The 22,500-nt window shown below is 40.7% G+C and overlaps 1 protein-coding gene across 1 annotated transcript in view; it reads right to left on the reverse strand.

The window, feature by feature from the left end:
* LOC143282950 (phospholipase D1-like) overlaps positions 1 to 14,047 on the reverse strand; it is an 80,806-nt gene extending 66,759 nt beyond the window's left edge. The window contains 1 exon segment of the mRNA XM_076588870.1: positions 13,785 to 14,047. Within this exon segment, the coding sequence (XP_076444985.1) occupies positions 13,785 to 13,941 (157 nt within the window). The 5' untranslated portion in view covers positions 13,942 to 14,047.
* Between the last annotated feature and the right edge of the window lie 8,453 nt (positions 14,048 to 22,500).

Genomic DNA, 22,500 nt, shown 5'->3' on the forward strand with positions numbered 1-22,500 from the left:
TGAAACAGGTAAAAAGGATAAATCAAATTCAAACAGAAAAAAAAACCCACAGCACTACATACTGATCATTCACACACATGCTCAAGAATAGATCACAAGGTTGGATAAAAGTAATGAGATGACAAAAAAATAAGGAGAAAAAGTTTGTGCAGGCCAGGAGTGTCAATAGATGATAAATACAGCAAATTCATTAACGACAAATAACGAGCCATAAACAAGTACTGTACAGTAACATTTGCTCCTTGTAATATAAGAAAAGGTTCACAACTTAATACCAATGCTGCTTCAAGGTGCTTTCCCATAAGCTTGCTGCAGGTCAGTAAAAAGTATGTATACATATTTAAAAAAAAACCCCAAAAAACAACAACCCAGAAATCCCCAATATTTTCTAATTATTATGTTGCTGCTTTACACCGCTTTAAAAAAAAAAAAAATTCATTTGGGGCTAATGTGGGAGTATGGGGGTGGGGAAGGGGGAGACCAACGGGGTATATTATTATTCTTTTGCGTTCAAAACAAGTACAAATGACCATGAATATATTAACCTTCCATCCTCCAGCTTCCAAAGGCCATACACACCCTTTCATCCTCAAACAGGACCAACTACATATATAATATGCATGGTGTCTCCGTGTCCCCTGTCATCTTTTTTTTTTAAGGGGACAGGGGAGGGAAGGCGATACACTGAGAGGTGAATGTCAGTAAAGGTCCATGTAAAATATTCATAGGTTTCGAGAAGGTCCTCATAAAATATTCAAGAAGGTCCACATAAAATATTCACAGGTTTCGAGAAGGTCCACATAAAATAATCACACGGGTGAATTGCTAAGCACCTAGACAGTGACATTTTCCTGCATAAACTGCCAGCCTATTGCGAAAGCTGGTAGCAGTACTCTTCCAAGTGGTCAGCAATTCTCAGATCAAATGCTGATGGGTTGGAAAAGTTATGACTGGCACAAGAAGTGGGGGAAAGTGAAATGACAATTAAATGTCAAAAATATAGAACATATTGGAAATTAACAAACAATGAGGCCAGGAGATGAAATGATAAGCAAATAGTAAAGAATGGTAATTCTCTCCATTCACAAGGTATGCAACTTCAAGTCAGTAATGCTTACACTACCGATTCAGCTAGCACACAGGTAAATAAAAGGTTCATTGGAACAAACCCAGACACTTCCTCAGGATTCAGGATTAAAGAGGCTATGCCTGTCTTGAATAAAAGCTTATTTGTGTTTGCACATTTCTTCTGTCTTTGCTGCTGTGTGCACATGTCAGATGATCCGTATAAGGAGAGGCCCGGCGCTTCCTTTTTTGAGAAAGTGTCTGGGTTTGTTCCAATGTACCTTTTATTTACCTGTGTGCTAGCTGAATCGGGAGCGTAAGCAGTACTGACATGAAGTTGTGTACCTTGTGAATGGATAGAATTACCACTCTTTACTATTTGTTAAATATAAAACATCATTATTTGTGTATTACTCTGAACCACCACCACCACCCAAAGAAACAAAAACAAAAAACAAAAAAGAAAGAAAAAGGCCAACAAAGCCACCATATTTCATAATCAGATTTTGCTTAATGTTTTTTTATATGTTGTTAATTCATTTTTTTGGGGGGAAAAAAATCAACATTCTTGGCATTTTAACACTGGAAAAGTGTGCTAATATTCTGTGAAATATAAATTTGTGTGCACAGACCTCTCACCTAACTTACTCTATTCAAAAAAACTTGCTTCAAACACCTAAGTGTTGAAATCCAGACGTATAATTTATGCACCCAAGTTTTAAAACACACACACACACTCACACACACACACACAAAGGCACAATCAGAAAAATCACATTTAAAAAGTATGATATACCATAAAAACACAAAAGCATACAACAACTGGGGGTGTATCTGTCGTAATAATGATTTTTTTCTTGGCAAGCGGACCTCAACTCAGCCTCATCACCTACACACTCTGTCGATAGGAGGACTGACACCCAATCCCTTTGCCCTTTCACTTCAACCATCTGAGGAAAGAAAAAGAAAGATTTTTTCCTGTGCTGATTTTGTCGCTTACAAAACCTTCAAAAGCTGGGAACAATTGATTTGACTGGGGGTCTTGCATTTGCTAACATAATAGGAGAAATATGATGATAATGATGATGATGATGATTGCAGATGATGATGATAGTAGATGATGATGATGATGATACTGATAGTGAATGATTGTGTTATTCTCAATAATTTGGTGAATAATGTTATTCATAGCCCAACTGACAAGCAGCACCAACACCAACAGCTTGCGCCAACTCACAGGTAAGTTTGTGGGTGTTTTGTGTCTTTGCACCTGTTGTTAACCTGTCTGCTGGGAAGCGCTAAGCAGCAAAACCTGGAAGCTGTGGTGTGCCTTTCTTTGTCTTACCTCAGGGAGCAAATGTGTGATGAGTGTCTAAAGCAACAACAACAATGATTGAGATGATGATGATAATGATAATCATATTGCAGCTGTCATTATATCATCATTATCAATATCATTCTCCTTGTTATTCATTACCATTCAAAACCCAGCTGACTAGCAAGAATAAAAACTGGACACCACAGCATATGCCTGAAGGGCTTGATGGTTGATGCATGACATGCCATAACATAGTGAATAATAAATCCATGTCCTGATGCCCTGAAAACAAAGACATCAGAGCTTGGATTTATTATCCACTCCATAACTGCATATCAGGCATCGACCCAAATGAGCCCTTCAGGCTTTACTGCAGTGTCCAGTGTTTTTAATCTTGGGATTTACTTTTTAAGAGTCCTCCGTGGATTATTATCCCTTGGTACTAGCTGCCATACGCCATGTCTGGCATTTTCCACTTACATATCTTAATAAAATGTTTGGACTATCAATTTCATCTAGAATTCAGTTTCTCTTCCTTCAGTTTTCTACTCATGTTGGTTTTTGTGAAACATATTCTCAACAAAAGAAGAGGTCCCTGCCAAACTTACAGGGAGTTTTTCTGTCCCCTCAGCAGCTAGGAGTGGGTAGGAAGCCCAATGAGCACTATACAGTGAGTGTAAAACAGTTGTCCCTTGCTGTGCATGTTGATGTCCCTTGGGAAAACAAAATGGCTAACACAAGCATTAATGGGAGATGTTTTAAACACAAGCATTAATTGCAGATTTTAAATGTGCATCCCCACTCCTACCCACCAACGCCCCCACCCCTTGCCATCCCAAGTGCATTTCAGTTTAAGGTTAAAAATTAAACCTAGACTTTTTTTTTATGCTTCGTCTACTTCTTCATGGAAAACAATGACACCAGGGCTTGAATTTATTATTCATTCTCACCCTCAGAGGGAGTGAGAAAAAGAGATAGAGAATAATAACAATCAGTATCTATATAGCACTGAATCTTGTGCTGAGACAAATCTAAGCAATTTCATACCATTCATTCACACGCATGCATAACTCTAAACTGGTGAAACTGGAGACAAGGAAGAGGCAGGGGAGGGAAGCTATATTGGGAAGAGGTGGGTTTTAAGGCCAGACTTGAAAGAGCCAAGTGCGGAGACTTGACGAAGCGAAAGAGGAAGTTCATTCAAAATGATAACAACAATACTGATGATAATGACAACAATGCTGCTGCTGATACCAAAAATGGTAAAGATGATGCGCAGCAGTGATGGTCATAATCATCACAGCAAAAACAAACTCTGAAATACATTACTCTGAGGCAAAGTTTGAACTCTAAGCTAAACAGATGGCCAATTGTCAAATATCAAAACAGCTTGGCTTGTACTTGACAACAGCCTAGTCTTCCCAACTTTCCGCCCCCATCACTACACTCAGGTTATATGTCTGAATGTGCTTGTCCTTATGCTTAAGTCAAGTCAGCCATATCGTAAAAGCACTATCCCTCCCCAATCCATAGTCCCCAGCTGTTGCCTCCTGGGTATTGCAACCCCTGCCTGTTGGATTCTGTCCAATGGGACAGCCTGACTTATGTTGAATTAACTCAATGTGGCGGAAACTTCTATAGGCTTCTGCATGTGTGTGTGTTTTTTTTATTCTCTCTACCATATCAGATCTTCCCCTTGGGAAGATTTCTTGTGTGTGTTAGGAGGGGGAGGGGGCAAGAATTCTGTGTGTGTGTGTGTGTGTGTGTGTGTGTGTGTGTGTGTGTGTGTGTGTGTGTGTGTGTGAAAAAGATGACAGAAGAAAAAGAGAGACAGCAAAGACAGAATCCAAGTGAGTTATGTTTCATAAAAAGTGCACATTCATGTGTGAGTAAACATGTCTCACTTCTGTCCAGTGAAAAACATGCACCTTTACAATTAAATCTATAAGTATCTTGGAGGAACAGACTTGTTTTTTTCTGTCTTCACAATCTTATGGCAAAGTTAGACTTAATTAGAGTCTATAAAATAATGTGTCATAATTGCCTGCTTAAAAACAAAGCAAGAATCTATAATTACACCCATTCAACCACACATCAAACCCACCCCACCTAACCCCCCACCCACCCACCCCCACACACACACACACATTCAGTTCCTACAAGATCTTAAGTTTTTCTGGCTCCATGTTCCAAGGATCAAGAATCAATATCTACAACTACCGGTAATCCCTTCTCAGACAGATCATTTGTTTTGAAATGCCTTCCAGTTTGTTCTTGCATTGTTCTTCTTCAACCAAATGAAACACCCTTACTGCTTGAGCTGAATGCACAAATGATTGATACACTGTTCTGCTGGCAACATAACACTGATAGTTCCCTGGGGATTGTCAGCACTGGTACTTTTGAGGAGCCATGATGAACAGCATGGGAGAAATGCCAGTGAAATGGTGCAGATGATGGAACAACAACAACAACAACAAATAAATAAATAAAGAATCATAATGATAACAAAGGAGCAAAGAAAATGATAAATTCATTCCTGTCCAAACCAGTGTGGAATATAATCACTCACACCCCCATTCATTTATCTCCTGTGCTTAATCAGTTTTATGTATTGCTAAGATGGATGAAGTTTTATCCCATGATAATGTTTCTTAAAATATGAGGAAAGAAAAAAAGCATGTCTGTGAATGCGCATGTTTGTGTGAATGAGTGTGCATGTGCAAGTGCGTGTGTGTACACGTTGTGCTCTTGTGTGTAACGTCTATTCATACCGTAAGATTATGCATGAAAATAAAAAGTATAAAGGGGTGAGAACATGATAAAATCTCAGAAATAAATATATGCATGTGCCTCTGTGTGGGGGTGGGGGGTCTGAGCGTACATGCACACTTGTGTATGTGTGCATTTCTGTGTGCAAGTGAGAGAATGAGAAACAGAATGTGTGTGTGTGTGTGTGTGTGTGTGTGTGTGTGTGTGTGTGTGTGTGTGTGTGTGTGTGTGTGCATGCATGCATTTGTGTATGCGAACATGTGACTTATTTCACAAAACGGGATTTTTTTTGTTTTTTAATTTTCTTTGTCATTGTTTTTTTTTTAAACGCATTAAACTCTTTGTTGAATGGCACTGGTCAACTGTCAAGATATTTTTCAAAGACTTCCTTGACTCTCCACAAACCCTGTATAAATTCATAAGAGTTCTGGGACCTAACACAGAAAGCATGCGCTCAACCTACTCTTTCTTTTTCCTTTTTTTCTCTCTCTATCTCTCTCTTTTCCTTAAAAAAAAAGGGAAAAAAAAAGAAGAAAAGACAAAAAAATGGATGCAAATGAGTGGACAAGTGCTTAAGTCTATAATCCTCAGACACTGCCTTCATCTATCAAACAGTCATTGTGATTGTCATTCTCTCTGTCTCTGTCTCTCTCAAAATGTCCAGGGTATATACAACATGAGGGGAGCTGTTCTGCCATGTCCAACCCCATCAAGCAAGGCCTGATGTCAGCTGGTCTGGATGAAAAGAAGAGAACAAGACAAAGAGGCCCATGACTCATCAGCTATTGCTGCACCCCCAAGTCTTGACATAATCACCACCACCACTGACTATACACTCAAGTCCAGGTGGCTTTACACTCATGTGGGGGGGGGTGGCTCTGTGTCTGTGTGTGTGTGTGTGCGCACGCGCGCATGCACATGTGTAAGTGTGTGTCATCTGTAGTGTGGTGCAAGACTGTCTTAATTTTTCACTATGCTTGCCAGTGTGTGTGTCTTCACACGCACCTGCACATGTGTTTGCATGTGCTTTTTTTTGCTTTTTAAAAAATTTTTTTTACATGCTGACAACATATCATTAAATGATTAATGGAAAGCTTTTGGGTTTTTTTTGGTGTGTTTTTTTTTTCATAATAATAATAATTCTGGTCACAGTGAACAAGCACTGAAAACGTTCACTGTTAAAAATCCAACAGGAAAAAGTATACAACACTGAATATATTCTACTGCCATTTTAGAGAGGCCAGGTTTCATGTACAATACACACAGCTATTGATTTCACACCATATATCATGTGCATGTGTGTGTGTGTGTGTGTGTGTGTGTGTGTGTGTTTGTATGTGTGTGCGTGCGCATGCGTGTGCGTGCATGTGTGTGTGTGAAAGAGAGAGACACAGAGAGAGAAGGAAAGAGAGAAAGAGAGAATTTATATGTGCATGTATGCAAGTGTGTGTGTGTGTGTGTGTGTGTGTGTGCGTGCGTGCATGCATGTGTGCGTGTGCATTTTGTTTTAACCTGTAAAAACACACACACACAAAGAGACACCAATAAAATGAATCCAAGCATGGACACACACACACACACACACACACACACACACACACACACACACAAGAATACACGCAACCAGAGCAATCCCCATTTCTTCAAAGAGTCAGCTATCTGACTGTAAACTAAAATACAGGAAAAAGTTTAATGGCACACTTGAGATGGTATCCATAATCTGCTGCTGAATGTTTGTGCACGTGCGTGTGTGCGTGCGTGCGTTCGTTCGTGCGTGCGTGAGTGTGTGTGTGTGTGTGTGTGTGTATTTGTGTTGTGTTGTGTTGTGTTGTGTTGTGCTGTGCTGTGCTGTGCTGTGCTGTAGTGTAGTGTCGTGTCGTGTCATGTCATGTGTCGTGTCGTGTACTTTACTGTACTGTACTGTACTATACCGTACTGTACTGCACTGCAAGTGCATAAGTGTGCACACATACACACTGGTGCTTGTATACTGAGTGTGCATATGCAATTTTTTGCATTTGTGCATGCACACATGCATGTGAACATGCAAGTGCCCATGTGTCTGTCTGTGTATCTATCTATATCTTTGTCTAATATATGGAAGTGTGAGTAAGGTGTTTCTCTACACACATGTTCATCTATTTGTGCACACGGGAGGACGCAAGCTAAGCAATGATATAAATCAATTCTGGAAAGACATTTCAAACCCTTCTTGTTTTCTTTTACATCTAAACTACAAAGGAATTCTTATGAAATGATCTCTTGCAACACTGAATCTTTGAAATAATGTGACATATTCTCATTCTGCCCAATTTACAACAACTGTCTGACACACCTCACAGAAACATTATGGATGCTGACACAGTCATAAAATAATAGACATAAAGATTATGATAAATTGATTATGATAAACTAAGTATGTGTTTTAATCACCATGATCCAATGAAATTAACTGCACTGCTTCACGCATGTGGTTCATGTATTGTGTGTGTGTATGCACTTGTATGCATGTGTGTGCTTGTGTGCATGCATGTGTGTGTCTGTGTGAGAACATGCGTTTATGTGCATTCATTTGCATGTGTGTGCTTGCGTGCATACGTGTGTGTGTGTCTGTAACAGAACACACATGTACGAGCATGCATATGCATGTGTGGGTGTTCACAAATGTTCATGAATGCAATGGTACTGCACAAGGACAAAATCAATTTTGCCAACCAATACACACACAAAAATTGTTTCAATTCATCCACACAGGTCTTGACAAGGCTACTTTGTCTTCTTATTCTGACAAATTTTTGTCTGCTTTTTATGTTACAAGTATGACATTTATACACAGAATTAGTGTGTTGCCATAGTCACTTGATACAGCCATTTTTATGACAAAAACATGATGCAGACGTATTCATGTACATAAAGTTTCACTATGATTTATATATCTACACAATGCCCTGAATAGGGCAGAGTAAGTAATACACAAATGACCCACTTTTTTTTATATGATGTAAATGTTTATGGCCTTTACTCTAACGTCATACTGGATGAGAGAGAGAGAGAGACAGAGAGAGAGACAGAGACAGAGAGAATGTGTGTGTGTGCACGCATGCATCTATGTGTTTTTATGTGCATACATGCAGAAATGTGCACATGTTCTGGAGACAAGAGACAAGAGAAATCCACCATGCATCTTCCATCCCAAGAAAATCTTTGAAGAGTATGGCTCTTTCAGTAATGGTTAAAATATGCACACACAAATACACACACACAGTCACAAATATATTTGCAACACACACACACACACACACACACACACCACACATGGACAAAACACAAACACATGCATACACACACACACACAAACACATATGCACACACAAACTTAAGACATGTGTGCATGAACACACAGAGAGAGAGAGAGAGAGAGAGAGAGAGAGAGAGAGAGAGAGAACAAGAACAAGAACAAGAACAAAACTTTAATCTCCAGGCCTCCGGCCCCTAGAAAGAGGTCAAAAGTACACAGTATGGTGATCACTCAACCACAACAAAATGTAAAATACGTACTAACTTAACCTGTAGAACAAAAGTGCTTCTCGTGCATTGTAAATTAATTCTAACTTTCATCATTGTTGTCACAGAATTCCTGTCGTATCTACAGGGCATTAAATATATAAACGCATAGTTTACGAATACTGTAAACAGAACCATTCTTCATCAAGTGAACATACGATTGACCTTCAGAGTTCAGATGTTTTTGCCGCAGGTCATTGTAAAGGACACAATTGTTTATAAAATGGTTTTCATCTTCGATTACATTACAACGTTTACATGCGTAATTTGAATTACATTTGAATGTTCTTCTAAAAAATGATCCATTTATTGGGAGCAAACCAAGCCGTAATTTTACTAAACAGTCCCTAAAACACTTTTTATCCACATATTCAAAATATTGCTCACACTGAAAACCAGTTTTAAACAGTCTGTAGTTATGATATATATCTTTAGACATTACTGACTCGTCCCACTCCTGCACAAATATATCTTTCATTCTTTGCTTAAATAATGACAAAAATGTTTGCTCACAACCAACGCCTTGTTGCAACCAGACATATCCAAACCCAAGTCTAAATAAAGTATTTTTTACTAAAGACACCCAGCATTTTTTCCCCTTTCGTCTAAGTTAAACAACATCAAATATGCCTGTCTGGGTAATCGTTGCACATTCATATTCAGCAACCTTAACCAGTACTTGATACACCTTGTTGCACTATTTATATATAGTGGATAACGTCCTAATTCGCCGTATGCAAACTTGTTTGGTACTCTAAGTGTTATGTTCAAAAAACGTTTACATGCAAAGGAATGAACTTTCTCAATATTATCAAGTCTGTTAAGACCCCACATCTCAGAAGCGTACAAAAGAATGGGTTGTACCTGAGCATCGAATATTTTGAAAAAACATCCTTTGGAAATATCATTCAGCTTCGTTATATATTTTATACAGTCAATGCATGAGAGAGAGAGAGAGAGAGAGAGAGAGAGAGAGAGAGAGAGAGAGAGAGAGAGCAATCTACTGAGAAATAAAGCAGAGCATAAGAGAGAGAGAGAGAGAGAGAGAGAGAGAGAGAGAGCAATCTACTGAGAAATAAAGCAGAGCATTATGTAAATGTTCAGAAGTTACTGCCAATTCCAGCTTATTACTATCACTGTGTCACCTTTTTTTCTTTCTTCTTTTCTTCTTTTTTCATAGTTTCACTTTCAGCAAAAGAAATCTCTACGTCTAACCTTAGAAACAAAAATAAAACATCACAAATGTTTACTTTGGCAGCTTGTGTCAATTCAATGCAGAGCACATCTTTTAACAAGAACACACTCAAAGTGCCTCCCTCTAGCCCCGCCTCTTTATATCTCCTCCTACCTTACTCCCTTACTCCAAAACACACACACACACAAACACACACACACACACACACACAAATTGCAAATATTCTGGTAAGTACCAAAAAACATATGTTGCACCCATTCACACACACACTTTCGTTTCTCTTTCCAGGACTAGAAATTCTCAGGTAAGTTTTAGTTGTCCTTGGACAAGCAACAGAACAAAAATATACTTGTCCCCCAAATTTGTACTTGCCTTACAGCTTAAGTGAGAGACAGATTTTATTTTTACTTATTTTTTCTTTCTTTCTTTCTTTTTTTTTTTTAATTTTTTTTTAAAATTTTATTTTTTTAGTAATAGTCTCCAATAGCTTCTTTTTTTACTGATTAAAAGAACATGCATTGTCCCATTGACTGATTGAGACTGAACTCTTTAAATGTTAACAATCAATTTAAAACAAACAACATTAGACTGTAAAAACCCCAAAGTTCTGACAAAACAATTCAGACAGCACTCATCCTGTACTCAAGATGACGCATGCACCGATAACTAGTTCATCTGTGGTAAATTCAACAGTCCATGCATGACTATTCCATGACAACAGAAACAGACCTAAATACACAAGTGCGTAAAAAAAAGTCATCTGGATCCCAGTATAAGCTTATCTCCCATTTCAGCAGTTAACTGCTGTCCTGGTGCTGTGCAAGTGGAAGTGCTTCATGAGAGCACTGACACACACAATGGAAAAATACATGTTATCACACACACATGTATCTCAAACACGCAACCCTATTCACCTCACTCTTCTTGCATTTTCTCAATTTCCACATGTGTTCAGGTGTATGCATATGTGTGTTCAGGTGTATGCATATGTGTGCGTGTGTGTGTGTGTGTGTGTGTGTGTGTGTGTGTGTGTGTGTATGTGTATGTGCATATGCATGCATGCATGTGTGCACATGCACAAATATGAAAACACATCCATACATTATTCTTAAATGTTAAGAAACCACTGAGGTTGTGCAAAAATAAACCCAAAAAGTGTCTCGCTTTTTCATCCAGCTATGATACTAACTACACTGTGTCATTAGAAGTAGCTGAGCTGAAAATACCCTTCAGCAAAACTTAATGGTGTGTAAAGCATGCAAATCTAATTTTGACTGTCCATTATGCTCAAAAAAAGAAACATTGAGTTGTATTACAGTAAATGTCAGCTAAAGCATTCACTAAATGACTAATGTTGACCGGAGCCTTTCATGTTTTCAACACAAGTAGGTCTCAGTCAGTTCCTCTTCTCTCTTACAAGCTACCTGCTCATGGCTCCATTTTGCTGGTTTTACATGTTCATAGACACAGACACTAATACTGCAGACACACAGACAACACACACACACACACACACACACACACACACAGAGAGAGAGAGAGAGAGAGAGAGTCTCTCTCTGTTTCTCTGTCTCTATCAGAGAATAAACTGTTAAACTGTCGGTGTTAAATCATTCTCACCATTTCTTTTCTCCAGGATTCAGTGGTCACACTGTTTGTATCTGTGTGTCTATATCTCAGTGTGTCTGTATGTCTATTTCAACAAACTTGGTAATCAATACACTAGATGTATAGATGGCACTTTTAATATGTTCAACACTAATTCATGATACAAAATTAATGGTCATTCCCCAACAATGCAGCCTGGACTGACCAGTTTTCATACATGATGCAGAGGCTGATAATATTATAGTGTCATCCCGATTCATTTCCTGTAAACAATTATCTCTCAGGAAATACATGAGCTCGAAGAAAGCTCCAACACATTCCTTTCTTTCATGATAATCTAAATCATACATATATCTCTTGCTGTAATTTGTGTTTCACTGGAAATATCATTTCCACCTTTGCTAAACAAAATAGTTGAACAAAACAAGGGCACAATTTCAATCCTTTTTTTATGTTAAAAGGATTCTTTTGTTTTTTGGGGTAGCGATTGGGGAAATGGTGTGGGTGTGGGTCTGGGAAATCAGAAAATATTGCTGCTGGAACTGAAACCATTCAAACAAATAGATTTGCACATGATCATTTACAACAATTAAACTTAAACTGTCATGATAATAATTGCAGAATCAATAATATCATTAATAATAATAATAATAATAATACATGTATTTACTATGTATCTTTAAAAAAAGGGTTGTACAATGAAAAAACATACAAGTTTCCAAAATGATGTCTAAGGTCATACAACTGTGAATAACAAAATAATCAATGACAAGGAGTGCAAGACAAAAATTTCTAGGGAAGTGCATACACAGTCTAAATGAATATAAACAACACACACACACACACATGCACACACACACACACACACACGCGCCACTACATCAAACATTGCACAGCTGCAGTGGCAGCTTGATGGATTTCCACTGAAACACCTGACCAGGAAGGGAGGATCCCAAGTTTTGGTCACACCAAGGACCAGGATATTTTTCTCTTTTGCTTTTTTACTCACTCCACTTGTCTGGAGTGATCATCTGGGTGCTAGTACAGTGCAGGTCTTTCGGATGAACTGGAGCTGGGGTCTAGTGGTAGAATGCCGGACTAGGAATTGAGTATCCCAGATTCAATTCCTTCATGAATTGAGATTTTTTTTTTCATTCCCCCTTCACTACAGACTTTGAGTGGTGCTCTGGGTAGCTAGACTGTAGGATCAGATGACTGAACAACTTTGGGTGCAGAGAGATGGGAGATTGGGGTGGAGAAAAAGAAACAGAGAGAATGAGAAAGAAAGAGTGAGAGAGAAACTTGTGTGTGTACATGAATGTATGCAAAAGAAAAAGGGAGAATGTGAAAAAGACTCAGATAATTGTAATATGCCTTCCCTGCTCTGCCCTATGCCTTCCCTAATCTGCCTTGCCTTGTGTATGTGCGTGCATGCATGCATGCATGCGTGTGTGTGTGTGTGTGTGTGTGTGTGTGTGTGTGTGTGTGTGTGTGTGTGTGTGTGTGTGTGTGTGTGTGTGTGTGTGCGTGTATGTGTGTGTGTGTGTGTGCATACATGTGCATGCATATGTGTGTATGTATGCATGCACAAGTATGCGTGTGTGTCACTGCATGTGTGTGCATATATAATGTGTGTGTGTATGTGTTTGTCAATAATAATATTAAAGTAAAACACCAATCATCTCCGGATTATCACAATAACAACAACAACAAAACTATTACTATTACTAAAAGTAATCAAGTAAGATTTAAGAAGAGTGAGGGGATGGATGAGGGGGTCAGGGGCCAGACAGACAGAGAGGGGCGGAGGGGATGGTTATGGGCCCATGATGAGTACATACAATGATCATCTTTTTTTCTTTTTTTTTTTTAGTCTAAAACACAAAACTAAGGCACAAGATGGAAAGGCAATAAAAGAGAGAGTGAGAGAAAAAAAAAAGCTCCAGCAGTTCCTATCCACCTTTTTTCTTTTCTTTTGTTTCTGATTCCTAATGCCCATGTTTTGATTTTTATTCGTTTGTTTTTTAAACCTTTTTCTATGGCACAGAAACAACAGCTGGTTTGGTTCGCTTTGTGTCCAATTCTAGTTTCACTTCAAAAGCAGGATGGTCGGTGGTTTACCAGTCTATCCAAAGAAAATTACAATAGGCAAAACAACTCTGTTAACCCGACTCTGTTTTTAAGAACAACGGTCAAATAGCCCATCGTCTATCCCAAACTGTTAAAAGTGGTCTAAGTCAACACAATTTAAACTTCTCTTACCGTGTAGCGCTCCATCGATCTGATCCGCTGGTGTCTCGGGAATGGGTGACAGTTCGTCAAATTCATCTTCAGAGTCGTAATCTACAACAGAAAACGACCTTAAAAAGTCCCTGGTCGTGTCTCGCACCCTTGCGGACGGTCCCTCTCCCGACGACATCCTTTTAGCGTTTCTTTAGGCCACCAAAACACTTGCCAACAACTTGCGTTTGGTGTACTTGCACATCACAATCGCCATTTTGCTGAAGATGTGTGACGTCAAGATGTTTCCGGGTCGTCTGTCACTTGGGGTTCGTTTCACCGGATTCTTCCATTAGTACAAGCGTTTTATTTTTACTGCCTAAGTGATTGTGACAGCATGAATCGCCAGCAAAGCAAGTGTTTTTGCACCGGCTTTCTCGATATCTGATGCAAACGCGCGTGCACGTGTGAGATCAGCAGACGGATTCTGTTGTGTGTCGGCCTCTGCACGGCTCACAAAACCCCACTGTGTGTGCCATGTGTGTGTGTGTGTGTGTGTGTGTGTGTTTTGCATCAAGCAGTCTGTAAAGGCCTTAGACAATTAAGCACAAAAAAAGAGAAAAAAGCGTGATCATGAAATACCCAGTTGCATGTATGTATGTATGTATGTATGTGTGTGTGTGTGTGTTTGCGTGTGTGTGTGTGCGTGGTTGTTTGTGTGTGGGTGTCCGAGTGTATGTGTGTGTGTATATATACGCGTGTGTGAGTATGTGCGTGCGTGTCGTGTGTGTGTGTGTGTGTGTGTGTGTGTGTGTGTGTGTGTGTGTGTGTGCCGGCAGTGAGCGTGTCATAATTTTTATGTGTGCCAGTGTGTGTGTGCACGGTGTGTGTGTGTGTGTGTGTGTGTGTGTGTGTGTGTGTGTGTGTGTGTGTGTGTGTGTGTGTGTGTGTGTGTCGGTGTCCCAGTGTGTTGGTGTGTGTCGGTGTGTGTGAGTGTGTGTGTGTGTGTGTGTGTGTGTGTGTGTGTGCCATGTATGTATGTACTGATGTATGTCTCAGCCGTGTGTCTGTGTCTGTGTCCGAGTGTACCGGTCAGGTGTGTGTGTGAGTGTGTGTGTGTGTGTGTGTGTGTGTGTGTGTGTGTGTGTGTGTGTGTGTGTGTGTGTGCCATGTATGTATGTACTGATGTATGTCTCAGCCGTGTGTCTGTGTCTGTGTCCGAGTGTACCGGTCAGGTGTGTGTGTGTGTGTGTGCCCGCCGTGTGTGTGTGTGTGTGTGTGTGTGTGTGTGTGTGTGTGTGTGTGTGTGACTAGTTCAGTGCACACGTGCGTCGAGAGTGCATCCGTTTCAGTCTACGTCCACTGAGTAGTTTTTGTGTGCCAGTCTATGTACACTACACGTAATAATGTGCACGTTTGTGTGCGTTTGTCAATCATGACGTTATTGTATGATTGCTAATAAATGGAACCATCATTCTGGCAGCTGGCCACCGAACAAATGACACTATAGAGTGCGCATGTTGGCAACGTTTATCTGTCTGTCGATCCAGACAGCCGCGGGGTTCAGTTTCTAACCCGCCTGCACACAGTCGTCTAGCAATGTCTGAAACTGAAGATAGTTGAGTCGTAGACTGCATAACTCGTTCCTTTATGAGACAATGTGACAGTACAGTGTAATAAAAGGATCGAGGAGTTGAATGTGGTCGGGAGGGGGCTGGAGGGGGGGGGGGGGGGCAGGAGGGGTTGGGTGGGGGGTGACTAAGACGACGGACAAAACGGCCTGTGGGTCAATTTCGTCCCTTTCAAGTTAGTTTTTATCTTGATGGTCATGGGAGATTTAGCAAAACCCGTCACATGGCTTCAACAGTTGATATGATCACCGGCCTAACCGAACTGACTTGAGGTGATGCAAAACTCGATCTGCCGTGACCATCCTGTCCCCTGTTGAATGGCGCCGTGGGAGAATCGGAGCAGGCGTTGGACTTCTGATCAAAATCTAATGTTCACCAATGACTGATCAGGGTTCGTCGTCACTGAGTCGATGTCACGTCACTGCCGGTTTCGGACTGGTGCCAGGTCAGTTGTGTCTTTGGGAAACTTACCTCACTCCACCATTGTGTGAACTCATGCATGGATACCCGGCAGATTTCAGGGAAGGTTAAAAAGGAAGGAAGAAAACATTCCCTAACGAAATAACTTGACTTCAAAGGCACTGCCAATTGGTCGTTGAACTCCACCAACTAACTAAGGAACTTGAAGAAGAGGACTGCATGGACCCCGCTTGGCCTTCCCATGCGGCCGTAACTGACAGAGTGGATTAGTGAGGCCGCCGCTATCAGGATTCCGGCACTGCCTGATAGCCGTAAAATGTTATGGAACATTTAACTTGCCTCCAGTAGGTATATGCAAAAGATGACTGGATTAACTTGAAAGGTAACAAGCTCAGTGGAGCTAGACTTTTCATGTGAATGCCATCTTCTTTTACATGACAGAGGTGGTGATAATGATGATAAAAAATGACATTAGTCCTAACAACAACAGCAAAAAACAATGACAGTAATACTAATAATCATAATAATAATGCTAAATGATGATGATGATGGTAAAAATACTGCTGTTGTTGCTGCTACCATACCGGTAATCCAGCTGGCCTACTATACCTACTACTGACTGGGCAAGAATTTGATTATAGTGAAGACTGTCTTGCCCAAATTAAATCCCCACTCCCTCGGCCAAGAGGGTTTTAGGACAGTCGGCGTTGTTGGGATGGTTCCCAAAGGCAAGCTAGCTAGGTGCCCCCAAGGCTGCAGCACAAAGAGCCAGAGCAATCCTACCTCCTAGTTTGAGAGTCATAGTCCTTCACATAAGACGAAGCTGTAAATGACTTCCCATTGTAATGGAGAAACCACTGATTATACAGCTTTCACTTTGCTGTTGGCCCAGATGTAAGCCAGGCTCAGTGTGTCAATCCGCCTGTGTTAGTTAATAGCTGAGCGTTGGAACTACTCTCACTGGCCGACTTATGCACACTCATAACAGCTTCCGGGGTCGTACGTTTTCTGGGACGGTATAGACCTTCGGCGTAGTCTCACATGGAGCGGGTAATGAATCAAGTCGTCAACAAAGGCCTACTTAATTAAGCAATAGGAATTAATGAAGTCAACTCCGCTTTTACACTCCAGACCAGCAGAGATCGTTGCTTTGAACTCAATAGGCGTAATATTGTCATTCGTAGACCTGATGGATGACGATAAATGAAAAAATCCACTAATTCTATTGGCTGGGCATTGGCAGTATGGTTCAAGTGGTTTTAATCCAGCAGGATGTCGATGAACAAGTAGGACGAAAACAGAGATAAGTGCACGTGGACATCGGCACGCAGAGCTCTGATGACAAAGGGGGAAGTGTTACATTTATCAATTGCCAGATTCTGATCTACGCTTCTTTATTTTTTTCGAAAAAAGAATTACAAGCACCAATGTTTCTCTCTCTCTCTCTCTCTCTCTCTCTCTCTCTCTCTCTCTCTCGTCTCTCTCTCTGTAACACGAACACGTCACACACACACACACACACACACACACACACACACACACACACACACACAGAGAGAGAGAGAGAGAGAGAGAGAGAGAGAGAGCCACCGTGAGACAGACTAGCAGTGCAGACTGACAAACACACACACACACACTGACAAACGCGCGCGCGCTTGAGATGAGTTAAACTCGCATAGAATCTGCTCGCTTTGTTGACATGACACACACCAGTCAGTATTGCTGGAAAGATTCGATCAAAAATCCAAAACAATGCCTAATCAACTGCCAATAAATCTGTTGTTCTTTTCGGTCGATAATCATTTCCAACAATTTTTTTTCATTTTCTCTCTCATGTGGGAGTTTTGGGTAGTCAGTGCTTTTTTTAAAACGAACGTTCGGTGCATTTACACTTAATAACTCCCCCCCTCCCCTGCACCCCCCTCCACTGCATTTATGTGGACTGATTTTGGGTTCTCATATGTTATGAGGTGCTTTTTGAAAAGACTGTTCGGTGCTCAGTCTAATATCATCATCTTAGATGAACAGACTATAAATAAATAAAGGATAACTGTTCGGTGCATTCGGTACACTGGCACTTTAATCGGCTTCACTTCCGGAATGTGATGCCAAATGAAAATGATAACATATATAACTGACCCGTCTGCTGACTGGAAACCTGAGAGCGTCCTCAAACGGAATGAGTGACTAGAACAGCGTTTTGCGTAACGTGATCATCAGCATAATGGCCCGGGCTGTGTCAACATAATCCGACGATGTTGGTGCAATTAGTTCAGTTTCATGTGTATGTTAAACACAACGCTATATTAAACACTGATGTGACGCACACGCACACACACACGTTCGAGCAATCACGAAGCCTGCTCTCTCTGTCTGTCTGTCTGTCTCTCTGTCTCTCTGTGTCTGTCTGTCTGTCTCTGCTTGTCTGTCTGTCTGCTTCTCTCTGGCTCTCTCTGTTTGTCTGTCTGTCTCTATCTTTCGCTTAGTGTGACACTGAATCACATACATACATGCGCGCGGCGGGCACTCAAACACACACACACACACACACACACACACACACACACACACATGTACACTCACACACACACACACACACACACACACACACACACACACACACACACACACACACACATGTACATTCACACACACACACACACACACATGTACACTCACACACACACACACACACACACACACACACATGTACATTCACACACACACACACACACACACACACACACACACACACACACACACACACACACACACACACACACACAGCCCGAGGTTTCTTTATTTTCTCTCTCTCTCTCCCTCTCTCTCTCTAGTCTCTCTCTCTCTCCCCAGCCCCACCCCACCCCTTAGTCCCATGCCTCCTTCTCGCTATCAGTTGGAACAATCAGTCAACCACTTTTTTGTCTTCAGTACGCTGAAGGTTCACATAACTGCGCCTCCAGGATGGTCACCAAATCAAAAACAGCAACAACAAAATATACCCAAACAATTATTGCACCTATAATAACTACTGTTACACTGATGATGTAACCAACATGTAAAGTTACACACATTGTAATCTGGCGGAGAATAAGGGGCAAGACGAATAAAGGAGATCAGAGAAAGAACATCGCACAATCCGGCACTAGCACTGTATAAAATTTCGCTATTTGATCACTGACAAGCCAGTCGCCCTCTCGCTGTACAGTGCGTGCGTGCGTGCGCGTGTGTCAGCTCTTGTGTGTGTGTGTGTGTGTGTGTGTGTGTGTGTGTGTGTGTGTGTGTGTGTGTGTGTACAGAAATTAAACATAAAATTGCACCCTACGGCATCTGCATCCACCAAACAGACACTGACGTGAAACACTCAAATTTAATCAATGAGACTCAAGATGTGAGAGAAAACTCGTGTAAATAATCTCACACCGAATAAAGTACAAGATCAGCACTCTGTGTTATAGATGTATTCACAAATCTGCCCCTCCCTATCTCTGCGGCTGCCTTCACCTCTACACTCCATCTCGCTCACTACGATCGGCTTCGGATCCACTCCGTTTACGCATACCCAGATTCAAACACTTGACTGTTGGCCGCTGTTCTTTCTCTGTATCTGGACCTTGCAATTGGAATGAACTTCCTCTTTCACTTCGTCAAGTCTCCACACTCAGCTCTTTCAAGTCTGGCCTTAAAACCCACCTCTTCCCAAAATAGCCTCCTTTGCCTGCCTCTTCCTTGTCTTTAGTTTCTACAGTTTTAGAGTTATGCATGCGTGTGAATGACTTGTGCGAAAGCGCTTTGATGTGTCTCTGCACAAGATTCAGCGCTATATAAATACCATTATTATTATTATTACATGATCTCTACCGACCAAAGCTAGAACAACAACAGCTAATTAGTCCAAATGATGAGAAGAAAAAGTTGTCACGTCTGACAAAAGGAGGGGTGGTGGTGGAGGTAGGTAATGTTGTTAATGTGTTTATTTGTTTCTTTATAATTATTCTATTGGTTTATCTATTATTCTATCGATTTATTTACCCGCTTTCATTGTCTAGTTAACTAATATATTAATTTGCAAGAGAGTGTCTTTCGGTTTTATTTAATCATTCATTTATTTTTATTTTCTTCTTCTTAGTTTTTTTCCCCCTTGTTATCTATCCTTAATTTTCCCCGTTTTCCGACTGATATATTACATGAGTTACTTGTTCTGGTTTTATCCGTGCTATTCATTTTCACCTATGTCAGTCATTTTGTTTATCTCTTATATGTTTTATTTTGTTACTCTCTACTTGTTTGAGAATGCAGAGCTTTTCTTCTCTACGTTTTCGCAGGCTCTGTGTCTCTTGAGGTTGTTTTGTTGTTGTTGTTGTTTGTTGTTGTTGTTGTTTTTTTGTTTTTGTTTCTTTGTTTTTTGCAAACGGACACCTCGACTACCACGCACAACCTTCCGCCTCCCCCCCCCCCCCCCCCCCACCTTTCTTTTTGTTGTTTTTTGAAACCCTTGCAGAGAAGGTTCTTTTCTTTCCAGCTGGATACCTCTTTCCAATTTGAGACCACTTGGTTTTCACTGGCCGAGTCGTTCTCAGTCAGCCACCGTCCTCATCCACCCTCCCCATCCACACCCTACCGCGCCCCTTTAGCCACCTTAATTCTCTCTGTTGTCCACCATCCCACCCGCCCCCCTCCCCAGACCCCTCCACCCCGCTTTCCATCAGTCTACCAAACCTCTGCCAGTATACCCCTTCTTCTCACTCGGTGTGTAAAAGAAGAAGAAGAAAAAAAGGGGGGTCGGGGGGACTAGGGGGGACCTGATTTGGTTCGCAGCGAGAGAGAGAGAAACGGAAAGACGGACGAACGGAGACAGGCAAACAGACAGACAGACGGAAATAAGCAGAAAGAGACAGGACAGACAGAGAGGCGGACAGATAGAGAGAGAGAGAGAGAGAAAAAGTGCGTGTGTGTGTGTGTGTGTGTGTGTGTGTGTGTGTGTGTGTGTGTGTGTGTGAGAGAGAGAGAAACAAACAGACATACAGACAGACAAACAGACGGACAGTCCGTGCCATTTTTCCCAATCCCCAGCCAACCCCCGCCTTCACATCTCCCATTCTCTGTCTCTCCTCCCTCCTTCCAACTTCACGCACATCGATTTTTCGCAAACCGCTGGTGGCGTCTTTGTGTAGTTTTAGCCAACAGATACACTATACAAGGATACACTTATTGCCAACAGTATGTCATACATGTTAAGACTGAATTCACTGAGAAATCGTATGAATTATTTTGACTTTGGTCTTTCTGAACTGAGATCACAAAGTCAAACTGTTTTGTCATTTATGACTACCTACGAAAAAAAACAACAAAAAAACAACAACAACAAAAAACAAAACAACCCAACCTACTTTTAATTAAACTTGATAAACAGACACATCATTACTTCTCAAAAACCATTCTACTTAACTTTAGAATCAAGGTTTCGCCAGGAATCATTTATTATAGTAGGTATGTATGGTGTTTTCGTGGTCAGTTTCATCGTGTTCAGCAAATTCTCTCTCTCTGTGTGTGTGTGTGTGTGTGTGTGTGTGTGTGTGTGTGTGCAGTGTGTGTGTGTGTGTGTGTGTGTGTGTGTGTGTGCAGTGTGTGTGTGTGTGTGTGTGCGCGTGCGTGTGTGTGTGTGTGTGTGTGTGTGTGTGTGTGTTCGGAATAGTTGACATTTTGGTTTTGTTCATGGTTCCGAGTCAGGGTCACAGTTAAAAAATATTAAAGATAAAAAGAGAATATCAAAGATAAAGCACGTATCAAGCCAAAATAATGTTTATGTTCTTCTTTCTTTCGAATCCTTTGACTGAACTTTTACAAAAATCGATACATGGTTTTAAAGCCATGCTGTTCTCTAAATATACTGGCGTCGTCAGGATGCAAATTCAATATTTGTGTTCATTACTAAATTCAACAAAACAGAACACTGATTCGAATTAAAGCCAGGTTATTGTTCTCAAAATACAACAGCGGTTTGACTCGAGTGACCTTGAGTGAGATAAAACTGTCTCAGTGCCGGAAGTGAAGGTGGCGATTTCTCAGTGTTTGGAACAGGGTTTGTTTTGTTTTGTTGTTTTGTTTGTTTTTTTGTTGTTGTTTTTTTGTTGTTGTTGTTTGTTTGTTTGTTTGTTGTTGTTGTTGTTTTTTTGGGGGGGTCACGAAAACTGCTAAACTGAAACAACTTTTAGAATAACCCATTGTTCTGATCGTTGGATCACTTTGCTGGAATAAACGTACGTGATCTTTGCCAAAAATGAAAACCGGCGGTCACGGTGGGATAAACTGTTTCTGTGAAAGTATTGGGGAACTCATATAATACCACTGGAACAGCTACAGAAGATGTGACAGATAACAACAGTTTCAGTAGCTCAAGGAGGCGTCATTGCGTTCGGTCAAATCCATATACGCTACACCACATCTGCCAAGCAGATGCCTGACCAGCAGCGTAACCCAACGCGCTTTGTCAGGCCTTGAGAAAAAAATAAATAAATAAATAAAATAAAAATAAAAATAATAAAAATAATAGAATAAATAAATAATAGAAAACAACACTGAACAAGGAATTTAACTTTTTTTGTTTTGATGTTAATTCTATATTTATTTTATATCAATTTTCTTCACACCAAAACATGTAAATGAGTCAGACAGATCAATAACTGACATCAATAACACAGATCAGT

The sequence above is a fragment of the Babylonia areolata genome, chromosome 6 (genome assembly GCF_041734735.1).
Source record: "Babylonia areolata isolate BAREFJ2019XMU chromosome 6, ASM4173473v1, whole genome shotgun sequence".
In the NCBI taxonomy this organism is placed as follows: Eukaryota; Metazoa; Mollusca; class Gastropoda; order Neogastropoda; family Buccinidae; genus Babylonia; species Babylonia areolata.